Source organism: Bos javanicus, chromosome 9 (genome assembly GCF_032452875.1).
Source record: "Bos javanicus breed banteng chromosome 9, ARS-OSU_banteng_1.0, whole genome shotgun sequence".
Classification (NCBI taxonomy): domain Eukaryota; kingdom Metazoa; phylum Chordata; class Mammalia; order Artiodactyla; family Bovidae; genus Bos; species Bos javanicus.
The window spans coordinates 94637395-94650071 of record NC_083876.1 but is presented as its reverse complement, the minus strand read 5'-3'; the positions used below and the strand labels follow the sequence as shown (position 1 = coordinate 94650071).

Below are 12677 nucleotides of genomic sequence, written 5' to 3'. Positions count from 1 at the left end.
CAGCTTTTCTGCAAAGTACAGGAGGGGCCCTCAGATAATCAACATACGTTTAAGAAACAGGAGCCATCCAGTTATTTGTGCTGGACTGGTAGAGGGGGGTGGCCACCAAGCAGTGGCCTGCTGGTGTTAAGATGCTGACTTACAATGCACGCAAGGGAGTGCGCGGGTCCACAGGACCACGGAGCCTCCACCTGCTCCCTGGGACTGGCGCCCGACAGACAAGGTATGAGGTAACCTGCCAGCAAGAGTGTGCGCTCACCCAGCCCTAGGCTGGAGGGCCTCGGGGCCAAGGACACCGGGGTCGGGACCTCAGCAGGCGCCTGGGAAACCCGGAGCCCCTCGGCATGGACCCCTTCCCCGTGTTCCAGGGGTCCATCTCTGATCCCGACCCCAACCGCAGCCTCACTGTAACCACAACCGACCTTTACCCACTCCCTGTGGACACTGCCAGGCTGTTACAGCAACCACGGGGGACACGAACCATAAAGTTTCCCAGAGGTCACAGAAGAGATTATTAGGAACACAGAGCATTTTGCTCTCCAGGTGCTGCCCCGGGCAGTCTGTGGTCCTTGACCTCTGAGGAGATGCACAACTTGTATGACCCTATTGGGTTCAGGGGTCAGGCCAGCTCAATGCCAGGTATCGGCAAAGAGAAAGACTGGCAGGGACTCTAACAACATGAGTGAGACCAGGGAGCAAGGGAAGGCTATGAGACAGCTGCGGGAGAAGGGGAGTTCCTCCCAACCTTAAAACACACATGCATGCCTGTGCGTGCACACACACACACGGCCTTTCCTAAAAGACATCCTGTTCCAAGGCTTTTCCCCTCATGACATTCACAAAGCTGTCACTTTGGAGACTGAGTAACGGGGTGACAGCGGTAGAGAGTTTCTGCCCACACATCTTTTGAAATGTAGAATTCTTTTGAAAAGAGACAACAACTCATTTCCTGATGAGTTACCCAGCTCTAGGCCAGAGGTTTCCTGTCTAACACTGCAGCAAGGAACCCCTTCCCTGCGCCCAGCTGAGCCTGGCTGACAGCGATGGTGAAACGCTGCTCCAAAAAGGGTCCAGCTTCCCGAGCTAGAAGTTCCCATCGAGGCTTTTTAAACGCTAGACAATATTCTATTCAGCCTGGTTTTTCCCTGGGGGTTGTGTTACATTTGACTAAAATAATGGCAGGTCCTGATTCCTGCTGCAGGAAGTGGGGGGCGGGGGAAAGGAAGTGGGAATAAAAGAATCCCGGGTTCCCCCAGATGTCTGTAAACGAAATGCTCTTACCTGATGAAGGGGATGTGGTGCGGACGCACAAAGATGTAAAGACAGACGCCCACCAGCTGTGCCGAAGTCAAAAGGATGTACCGATGAGAGCGCGAGATGGCCTTCTGGAGCTGTTCACCCCACATCTTCCTGTTGGTGGTACTGGAGGAGAGAAAGCAGCGATGCTGTTCACAGTTAGCTGGACGCAGGCTCTCCCACCTGGAGACTCCTCCAGCCCTGAGCTGGTTCTTTTTTACCAAACTGACATCATATCGGTTGCACACCTGCATCAGGCCCCTCTGAGCCTCAGTCCTTACAGCGTACTATCTGCGTGTTTCTGGCTGTGTTCCGCACATCACCTCTACCCCTGCCACCGGCCACCCAGCTCAGGGCCTTACTCATAAGACCTCCACGTGTGCGCGCTAAGTCACTTCAGTCTTGTCCGACTCTTTGTGACCCCATGGACTATATGTAGCCCGCCAGACTCCTCCGTCTGTGGGATTCTCCACGCAAGAATATACTGGAGTGGGTTGCCATTTCCTCCTCCAGGGGAATCTTCCTGGACCGAGGATCAAATCAGAGTTTCTTAGGTCTCATGCATTGGCAGGTGGGTTCTTTACCACTAGACTGCCATAGAACCAGGCTTTATTATTCGTTCAGAAAGTACTTTACAACGGACTAGGAAAGAAAGAGTCCAGCTGAGTTCACACCAAATGTTAGTCCAGTGGTTTTCCTTCCTTTGTACGGGTTTTTTACACCTCTCCCTCTCTCATCTTTCCCCAGGAAACGTGAGTCAGCCCCCCTCCAGCCCAGCCCACACCCTCGGGGCTCATACACACCACAGGCAGCTGGTGACTCAACCCTCCCGGCCAGGCAGCTCCGGGAGCACAGAGCCTCCCCCACCCTTCCTTCTGGCCCCTCAATCAGCAGAGAGAGGAACAGGGAGGAGCACGTCTGGGAGGACTTAAGGAACTCGGGCAGCACCAAGGGTCGCAGGTTAGTGGCCACCCCAGCTCGGGATCCCACACCCCAGGCCCGGCCGCCCACCTGGCGTTGACGATGTTCCCCGCACTCAGCTCCACCATCTCTTCGAACCCCACGGCAAATATGTCAGCTGGGCTGCCGCCATCATCTGCGGAACAAGCAGAAGACGGAGGAAGTCAGACCCACCAGGGCCGGTGCGGCCAACTTGAGGGCCAGAGCCCCGCGGCCTGGGCAAGCCCTCCTGGCCACAGGCAAGCACACGCCCACCTCCCTCCAGCTCCCACTGTGCACACGGCCCTTCCCTGCCTGCATCCCAGGAGCATCACTGACCTCTCTGTGGCTTGCTTTTCAAAAGGGACACTTTAATGGTCACCCTGAAGGGTGGTCATGAAGTCAGAGGACACGTGGAAAGTGCCTGGACTCATAACTTCCATGCCAGCAGACCTGCCCCGGGCCCAACCTGCCCCACCCCAACCTGCTAGGCCCTAAGCTCCCGGGAGGTGGAGGGCACTGGCTCAAACCTGCGTGGCCCTCAGTACTCTCACAGCCCTGGACCAGCCCCTCTGGGTTAATGTCCGACTGTGGTCTTCTCCCAGGGCGCTGGTGTCCTGAGGGTCAGGGGATGGACCCGCTGTGATGAAGTCTGCCCCAGAAATGCTGGTTTACAGACAGCAGAGCAAGCAGAGGGGCTTCTCATCAGCTCTTTGTTCAGCTCTATCTTCCCTCGAACGAGGGGCCTTTGGTGAACAGAAGCCCTGCAGCCACCGGCCACATCCCTCTCGACGAGCCCTAAGCCATCCCTGTGACTCCGAGCCGTGTCCTTGCGGTACCCTGCCCCCTGCCCCACGCAGACAGGGCACAGACAGTGGAAACGGGGCTCTGGGCTCTGATCGTCATCAAGGCACATGAGTGCAGCCCCCCACACGCCCCCCAGCACTGCACACAGCAGGCAGGGAACTGGAACCCAGATGAGCAGGAGAAAAACCAAAGGCCTAAATAAACGGCTGACTCTCAGAGAAAAAGCACGTGTTTGGATACTGACCTCTGAGGCCATTAAATATTATTTTGCATGACATAGGATAAAAGGTGAGGTGTCCAACCTCGCAATTATTTTATTCTTAAAAGGGGACACAACTTCTTCATGACTGCTGAAGCAAACATGTGTCAATAAGAGGGGTCTGAGAAAAGGCAGGGGTGTGTGTTCTGGGTCAAGGCATGGGCCGGGTCTGGCATCTCACTCACTTCTTACAGCCTGAGGGTTCTAGTCATCAAAACTGAAAAAGTGCAAAATCTATGTGTGAAGAGAAAATGGAGATTCACCGCTTGGGTAACCCTTCCAAACACTTGGAAAAGAAAAGGTGCCACATATGTAACTTGCCGGACATCTTCTGCAAAGTCAGACCACAGCGTTTGCTGAACGTTCTAAGGAGCGAGAAGGCCAAACACCCAACTTCCCACCTGTGGGCGAGGCCCACGGTGAGGGGGCTCTACACCCATCACCCTGACCCGGCCGCACTCACCCGGGGGTCCGGTGACTCGGCACAGCGAGGGCGCGTCCAGCAGCCAGTCGGCCAGCTCGGCCGTGCCCAGCAGGTTACTCCTGAACTGCTTCCCACCGTTCACGTTCCAGGTGCCCACAGCCACGCACACCGGCTTGAAATTTGTGAACTCTGACTGGCGCTCCGACATGGCTCTCAGGATCTTGGGAGTCACTATCGGGGACACAGAAAGGGCGTGTCTGTCTGTACCCCAAAACTCATGCATTTCCCCCACACCCCCAGAAACCCAGCCAGGGCTGCTGCCAGAGAGGGACACCGAGGCCATCCACAGGAACCAGTGGCCGGGCCTTATGAGGATGAGGCTAAAGCCCACCACGAGCAGAGCACCTCCTTGTGGCCCTTCTGCTACAATGTCCCCTCCACACCCTTCCCCCAGCACAGCCACACGGGCTCTGACGTCAGGTCACAGGGACACCCATCCTCCACGGTCACGCCACGATCCCACGGAAGTTCATCAACAGGCACCCTGCAACTTCCCGCACGGAACTTCGGCTCTGACACCCACTTTGCATTCTCCATCTTCCAGTCCAAGCACCAGCAACGGTTTGTGGTACCCCCAGACTCAAGCCTTTAAAAAATCATTACTCTGAACCAGGTCCGTCCTCTAGATGGCCAAAATATATTCCATTTTTTAAACTGGGCACTTAAGCCAAATCTCCATCACATACACTCTGCTATGAAATGAGACGCACTGTGCCACTCAGAGCTTCTTTCCACTTGTCCTGAGGTGGCCTCGTCTCCAGGGTTGACACAAACATCACCCTGCCTATCAGAAGGCAAACGGGAATTTCTGCAGCAATGGAGGAATAAAAGCAGAAAAGGGGTGTGAAGCCATTTTCAGCATGGGCAAACCAATTTTTCAAAAACTCCAAAAATTTCTAAGATAAGAGTTATACACCTTTATAAGGAAAACTGCTAGGTTTCCCCTTCTTTTCCACGAACCTATAATGTTTACCGGCTCTAGGGAAGTGGTCCCCAACCTTTTTGGCATCAGGGACTGGTTTTCGTGGAAGATATTTTTTCCATGGACCAGGGCGAGGGTGGGGTGGGGTGGTTTCAGGATGACTCAAGTGCGTTACATTTATTGTCCACTTTATTTCTATTACTGTTAGATCAGCTCCACCTCATATCATCAGGCGTTAGATCCTGGAGGCTGGGGACCCCTGCTCTAGGGGAGAGTGAAACTGTTCGTCGTTCAGTTGTGTTCAACTCTTTGCAAGCCTGCTGGGCTGCTCTGTCCATGGGATTCTCCAGGCAAGAATACTGGAGTGGGTTGCCATGCCCTTCTCCAGAGGATCTTCTTAACCCAGGGATCAAACCCAGGTCTCCTGCATAGCAAGCAGATTCTTTATGTCTGTGCAACCAGGGAAGCCCTAGGAGGTAAGATGCCATTAAAAATTTCCCAAAGAAGCCCCCAATGCACTTTTATGCAGAATCTTCAACACATCCCCATATACAAACCTTAAGAAAAAATGAAGTCACAGATGCAGAGAACAGTTGCCAGAGGCTAGGGTGGAGGTGAGGGGCAGTGGATGAAGGTGGCCAAAAGGTACAAACTTCTAGCTATGAAAGAAGCAGCCTGGGGGTGTGACGTATAGAATGATGACTGTAGCTAACAGCGTCGCATTACACATTCGTCACAAGGAAAAAACAACCTTTTGTAACTATGTGTGGTGATGGATGTAAACTAGAATTATTGTGGTGATGACCACCCTAGACAGCATATTAAAATACAGAGACATTACTTTGTCCACAAAGATCTGTCTAGTCAAGGCTATGGTTTTTCCAGTAGTCATATATGGATGTGAGAGTTGGACTACAAAGAAAGCTGAGTGCCGAAGAATTGATGCTTTTGAACTGTGGTGTTGGAGAAGACTCTTGAGAGTCCCTTGGACTCCAAGGAGATCCAACCAGTCCATCCTAAAGGAAATCAGTCCAGGGTGTTCATTGGAAGGACTGATGTTGAAGCTGAAACTCTAATACTTTGGCCACCTGATGCGAAGAGCTGACTCATTTGAAAAGACCCTGATGCTGGTTAGGGCATAGAAGGGGACGACAGAGAATGAGATGGTGGGATGGCATCACCAACTGGATGGACGTGGGTTTGGGTAAACTCCAAGAGCTGGTGATGGACAGGGAGGCCTGGCGTGCTGCGATTCATGGGGTTGCAAAGAGTTGGACACGACTGAGCGACTGAACTGAACTGAACTGATTCTGCAACATCAAATAGCAAATCATTATGTTATACACCTGAAGCTAACATGTCAAGTATAACTAATTTCAAAAAAAAGAAAAGAAACCTCTAGCTGTTGAGGGAACCATGACAGTCCTGTCCCTAAGAGTGGAAGGCAGCCTACCTACTGCAGGATTTCTAGGGTCCCGGGTCATAACAGAAACAGGAGATTACCCTCAGGGGAGAATGCCTATAAATAACATGTGGCAATGGGACCAAGAACCCTTTCTAGCTGAGAAAGATTCCTGGAGTAAGTTAACATTCAAAGACATCAGCTCCTGGGGAGCCCACTTTATCTCTCCCAGCCTCTCAGTTTGGAAAACGGTCCAAAGTAACAGAGGAGGAGCGTGAATGCTTCCATGAGTCCAGAAGAACAGGCTCCCGGAAACCAGAGTGACAGCTGGTTTCGTGTAAACAATTTTATCTTCTGTATATTGTGGAGTTCGACCTTCGGGGTGGGGAGGGACTGCTCTTCCTGGGGTTAAGCCCGGTCTCAGAGTCAGCCAGAACCTGTTCTGCGCACACAACCAGTCCAGAGCTGCGCCTCCTCTTTCCAGCCCCCACTCCCTGGAGTCGACGTCCTCCCAACAAGGAGATCAAACCAGTCCACCCTAAAGGAAATCCACCCTGAATATTCACTGGAAGGACTGATGCTGAAGCTGAAGCTCCAATACTTAGGCCACCTGATGCAAAGAGCCAACACATTGGAAAAGACCCTGATGCTGGGAAAGACTGAGGGTAGGAGGAGAAGGGGGCAACAGAGGATGAGGTGGTTGGATGGCATCACCAACTCAATGGACATGAGTTTGAGCAAACTCTGGGAGATAGTAAAGGACAGGGAAGCCTGGTGTGCTGCAGTCCATGGGGCTGCAGAGTCAGACACAGCTGAGCAACCATCCACCTAGAGCCCACGGCTGTAGCCCAAAGCTCCAGAGTTACTCCAGCCAGCCCGTGCCACACTGTCTACCCCACCCAGCCTTCGCTATGAAAACCCCAATAATAACCATGGCTTAAGCGCCCTTCTGCCTCCTGACCACCCTGGGGTTCTCTACGTGGCCTCACGCAGCATCTCCAGGACTTGTGAGGGCAATGACTGTGTTCTCCTGAGCCTCTCCTCAGCCTCCACTTGCAGCTGCACCTGGCTGAGCATCTCACACAAGACAAGGCAGCTGGTTGTTTAGATCAGCTGGTCACACCGTGAGACGGGTCAAGCTAGAGTCAAGGGTCAGGTTCTGAGCACAGAAGCTCGCTCAGGGGCTGCCTGCCACCTGCCATCTAAGATTATGTGAGGGTGGGCAGGCTAGCTGGACCCGTCGCATGTCCTCTGGATGGCAGGGCAACTGGACGCCCCCCCGACCCAGCTCCAGGCAAGTGGGAGCCCCTCACCCAGCAGGGCCGGGTTGTCCAACAGCATCCTCCCCTTGTCCGCAGACTCCTCGCTGTAGACGTCTCCAACCAGCAGCAGCTTGATGGCCTCCTGCTTCACCCCGTCGAAGAAGTTGGACTGGATCGTGCGAGACACGGACCGGGCCCCGTCCTTCAGCTTGCCCACCTGCCGCAGGCCGGACAACGGACAGACAGACAGACAGCCGTGAGAGGGGCCCGCTTGGGCCCCCGCCTGTCTGCCCGCCCGCCGCCCCCGGAGGCATGGCCCTACCTTGGCCTTCCCCTCCAGGGCCCGGCTGCCCGTGAACATCTTGCTCAGGCTGTGCCCATTCAGAGACCACATGGCCTTGAAGGACTCCACGAAGCGGTCAGCGATGGGCCTTGAGTTCAGCCCGAGGCTCTCGAGCTGCAGATGGAGGACCTGGGAAAGCCAGAGGGACCAGCGGTCACCGACGTGCCCCTCGGAAGCTGCCCAGGGTACACCACCAGGCGCCACCCCCCAAGAGCTCCTACTCAGTGATTATGGGGCTGACTCTGCGCCCTCAGAGGACAGGGCCCCCTCGCATCGGAGGATGGGGTTTCCCGCCATGGCCCACTGGACTTCATCTACACCACCCAGCCCTCCCCTGACACCCCCAGCAAGCAGGACAGCCAAGGCTGGATGGCGGGCAGCACTGACCCCACGCCTCCTCCCAGCAGGGAGCCAGGGGAGGTCACCCGGGCAGCAGGCTGCAAACCCAGCCTCACCTCAGGCAGCCTTACTCCGCCCTCGTCCTCAACAACCACTACAGCCTGTCTTTCCTCCAGGTGGTGGCCGTGGACCGCCGCGTCTGGGGTCCTTCCAAAGAGTGTGTGAGGCCCACCACCACCCCTCACTGGTGAGGGGCCACCGGTCACATGACCCTCAGCGAGACCCCTCTCTAGATGCCGGGCACATGGCTGTCCCCTCCCCACGGTGACCACAAGAGCCCACGAGGGTGCTGAGCCCAGCCCATCCCCCCAGCAGCCCAGGACAGGATATAGATGGCCGAGAGACAGACCTCGAGGGCGATGAAGCTTTGCACTGCGTTGGTTCGGTCCAGGCAGTCGAGACAGTTCATCCGCAAAGTGCCTTTCTGAAAACTTAGGAAACCAATGCATACAAGTTACAAGTTGTGTTGGAAGAAGCCTGTGGGATTGCAGGCCCCCAAGGAAACTCATCAAGAGAGAACCCCTCACCTCCTGCCTGGTAGCCCACCGCCACCTAGAGCCCACCCCTGCAGCCCAGAGTCACCAGCACGATGCAGACGAGCGGATCCTAAGCTGCCTGTCTGGCTCTGTCTTTCCCACGGAAACCCCAGGGGAGGTTTCCCCAATAGGACATGTCACAGGTCTGCCCACCGGCTAAAGCAGGAGCAGCGAGGCTTGGGGGTGCATTCCCAGGAGTCGCCTGCCTCTTGGCCAGCCCATCCATCCGGCAGGAGGACAGGACATGAGTGAGACTCACCGTGGACTTACATTCTCGCCCCTGGTGAACACGTCAAAGTCATCCCAGTGCAGCTTCAAGTGGGGCCGCAGGAGGTTCTCCAATTTCTCGAGCTTCCCACCTTTGGCAAACTGATGGAAGTCAAAGTTGATCATAGGCGTGTCGCCGGCGTGGCAGGAAGCCCAGAGCAGCTTCTGAAAGGGGATGGGAGAGGGTGGCGGGGCATCTGGCCGCTTAACCGCATCACTCAGCAGGGCCCAGGGGCTTGGCCTGAAGGGTTACGGTGGACCAGGCGGTTTACCAGCCCTGATCCGGAAAGGGGCAGCACAGAACACGACCCTGGGGACGAAACCACAAAGCGCATCTCGCCTGCAGAAGGGCCGGAGGTCCGCCTCGGGCGGAAGACAGCCAGACTGTGGCTCTGTGGCTCTGTGACTCTGCCCCGTGGCTCCTCGGGGCAGCCCCGGGCCCAGCAGGGACATCACCTCCCACAGGGCTCTCCGGAGGGCGCCTGCGGGGAAGGACGGCTCTGTTCTGCAGGCCCCGCAGTGGCAGTGTCCCAGGACCCGGGGCAGTGAAGCAGGTTGCGGAGCTCATAATCCAGCTCCCGTTGCCCTGGTAACCAGTCCCATCCCTACAAGCCAAGCCTCCAGGAGGGTCCTCCAGGAGGACCTGCGGGTGGGGGAGGTCCAGCCCAGTGAAACCCTGGGGAGATAGGGGCTCAGGGCCTCCTGGGGCTTAGATCCAGCAGGTGAGCCAGACTGAAGGCAGGGCCGAGATGGAGAAGCACGCAGGTGGGTGCTGGGCAGAGGTCTGCCCTCTACACCGGGTACCCCAGCACTCTCACCAGGCAGCCCTGGGGGCCAAGGATGACGCGCTGCCATCCCAGAGTGTGGCTTCAGGTCAGGCTTGTCCACCATGTGCCCAGCCAGAGTCTAGTGACTTAAAGGGCTAGAAAGGCTTCGGGCGGTCTAGTCCCTACGACTCTGAGTGCCTGACCCCCACGGGCTAGATGCAAATCAACACACAAGCACCGACATTAAGAAGGTCTCGTTCTGAGGTCGTCAGCTGACCCAAAGCAGGCACGCTTGGCGGCTTCATGAGCTGCAGAAGTGCCCGGTCCCCTGTGGCCTGAGAGCCATGGGTCACAGGCCAGCTGCCAGTGCGTGGACCTCAGTGTGGTGGAGCCGACGGGCTGAGGGAGCTTCTTTGATGCGACTCCAGTGGGGACCATGACCCAGGCTCTCCAGGTAGTGTCTGCCTCTCACCCCCTCCCTGCCCAGAAGCCTGGCCTCCTGCATTGGGCCCCAGGTCGGCTGTCTGCCATTCTGGCCCGGGGGTCCACCAGCTGCTGGGGCAGCTAAGAACACCTTCTCCCCAAAATCGAGGCACAAAGGGGAGAAGGTTCTTGAGGGTTTACCCCCCTTCTTTTTTCTTAAAATAAGCTGCCAACACTGCTGCCAAGATGGATGGGAGGGGAGATACTTGTCAAGCTTGTTGCCCATAGCAACAAACCAAACAGGAAAAGCAGGTCTGGCCAAGTGAAACTGGCCACCAGAAAGTCTGCTGCAAGCACGGGGCTTCCCCAAACAGCGGGAAACGCGCACCCCGTGGATTCAGCTTCCACTGGCCAGGGGCCAGGACCACGGGGGACACGCTTCCTGTGAAGTGACGGGAAGCTCACACTCTCCATAAGGGGCTTCCCTGAGCTCTGAACAACCACAGGGTTTTTTCCTTTCCCATCCAGCAGGGGACACGGGCTGAAAGGACTGTGTAGGCCCATAGCCCACTCGGTCCAGAGAAGACTGAATGTGCACGGGGGCACTGGCAATCGGGAGAGATGCTTGGAGGTGGGTGGAGCCTTTTGCTCACGGCCCCCCTCCCCATCCAGGGCTTCTCGCTGCATCTTCCCAGGGCGGGGAATATGTGCCAAAAGCCAAGGGGAGTCCACAGAGAGCTGGGGACAGTGAGCAGCTTCGGGCAGGGCGGGGTGGGGGGCAGCCCAAACAAGGCTGGATGACGACTCGAAGGCTCCAAGTTCACAGGAGGAAATTATGTTAGGCTGCTCGCGTTAAACCCAGCAGGGGCTCTGAAGAGCTACTTAGGTACAAGTGTCCTGCGGGTGTTCGTGTGGACTTGCCAGGAGGTGTGGACTAGTGGCTGGGCCCGCCCGACGAGTGAGCAGGGGACCCCAGCCCCCTGAGGGGTCAGGGATGCATGGGGTGGAGCCCAAACATACATGTATGCGTGCATGTATGCATGCACACGTGTGTATGTTTGTCCAAGAGAGGTGGGGAAAGGCCTGGCCATGCTGAGTCCTCAATGACCCAGCGGGGAGAAAAGGCAGCTGGAGCTAGGAGACGCTCTGTTCTCATTCTGAGCAAATTCACCCAAACACGGCTTCACGAAAAGTAAACTTCATTCATCAGGAGCCCAGATCACTTAATGCTGAAGCTCTGATGGAAAAAAGTCTCTTCAAAGATGGGGCGAGCAGGCCACTGTCTCCAGTCCCCAGGGAAGCCCACCCAGAGTAGGCCCCCCTCCCCTTCTCTTGGCCTCGCCCCAGGGCAGGGAGCCAGTTACCTTAAAGGCTCTGTTGAGCACCTCCTCTCCGCCTCTGCTGCCCAGCAGGTTCACGACCACCTGCTTCCCGTACTGCTCCTTCAGAAGCACCATATGCCTGCAACAGAGCGGGGCAGTCTGTGATGCCCTGCCTCTGGGACACACACTGACGACCCCGCCCTCGAGGGCACCAGCTGGGCACTAGCGGTCTAGGGTGAGCTGGCCCCAGGAAAGGCAGCGGCCGACAGGAACAGCAGATCAGACTTCTGAACACGCGTGGCGTCAGACAAGGATACGCTGGACTTCTATACAGTCCCCCCATAAATCCAGAACTGCTAACCTGCCTCTCATGAACAGAGCCTCATAAACGCAATGTGCATAACTCCAAAGTTAACCTAGTTCACCTGGTAGTTTCTCAAATCTAGAAAAACCAGTAGGGGAGCCATCAACCTCGGGGCCCAGTCTTTTCATCTAAGTACTGCATTTCATGATGTTTAACCTCAGCAAGAAGGTTATAAGAAAATTTCCATCTTTAGGAAAATTCTTTGCATATCAGAGACTATTACACATATATTGAAATAGTAGGGGGAGACTCCAATATTCTTACCACCAGCTATTGAAAAGTAACTATAATTTTAATAATGTTCAGTTCAGTTGCTCAGTCGTGTCCGACTCTTTGCGACCCCATGAATCGAAGCACGCCAGGCCTCTCTGTCCATCACCAACTCCCGGAGTTTACCCAAACTCATGTCCATCGAGTCGGTGATGCCATCCAGCCATCTCATCCTCTTTCGTCCCCTTCTCCTCCTGCCCCCAATCCCTCCCAGCATCAGGGTCTTTTCCAATGAGTCAACTCTTCCCATGAGGTGGGCAAAGTATTGGAGTTTCAGTTTTAGCATCAGTCCTTCCAATGAACACCCAGGGCTGATCTCCTTTAGGATGGACTGGTTGGATCTCCTTGCAGTCCAAGGGACTCCCAAGAGTCTTCTCCAACACCACAGTTCAAAAGCATCAATTCTTCAGCGCTCAGCTTTCTTCACAGTCCAACTCTCACATCTATACATGACCACAGGAAAAACTATAGCCTTGACTAGACGGACCTTTGTTGGCAAAGTAATGTCTCTGCTTTTGAATATGCTATCTAGGTTGGTCCTAACTTTCCTTCCAAGGAGTAAGCGCCTTTTAATTTCACGGCTGCAGTCACCATCTGCAGTGATTTTGGAGCCTG

The 12677-nt window shown here is 55.5% G+C and overlaps 1 protein-coding gene and 1 long non-coding RNA gene across 8 annotated transcripts in view; one reads left to right on the top strand and one right to left on the bottom strand.

The window, feature by feature from the left end:
* Positions 1-12677, bottom strand: part of SYNJ2 (synaptojanin 2) — a 110684-nt gene that overhangs the window by 25221 nt on the left and 72786 nt on the right. For all 7 annotated transcript variants that reach the window (XM_061428422.1, XM_061428419.1, XM_061428421.1 and 4 more), the window contains 8 exons: positions 11471-11567; positions 8909-9081; positions 8463-8544; positions 7694-7843; positions 7423-7588; positions 3765-3956; positions 2308-2392; positions 1282-1422 (listed from right to left, as the gene is read on the bottom strand). In XM_061428422.1, coding sequence (XP_061284406.1) covers positions 1282-1422; positions 2308-2392; positions 3765-3956; positions 7423-7588; positions 7694-7843; positions 8463-8544; positions 8909-9081; positions 11471-11567 — 1086 coding nt within the window. The remainder of the gene's footprint in view (positions 1-1281; positions 1423-2307; positions 2393-3764; positions 3957-7422; positions 7589-7693; positions 7844-8462; positions 8545-8908; positions 9082-11470; positions 11568-12677) is intronic.
* Positions 9055-12667, top strand: LOC133254230 (uncharacterized). The gene is made up of 3 exons (XR_009738610.1): positions 9055-10137; positions 10635-10737; positions 11519-12667. It is a non-coding gene; the product is annotated as an uncharacterized LOC133254230 (long non-coding RNA).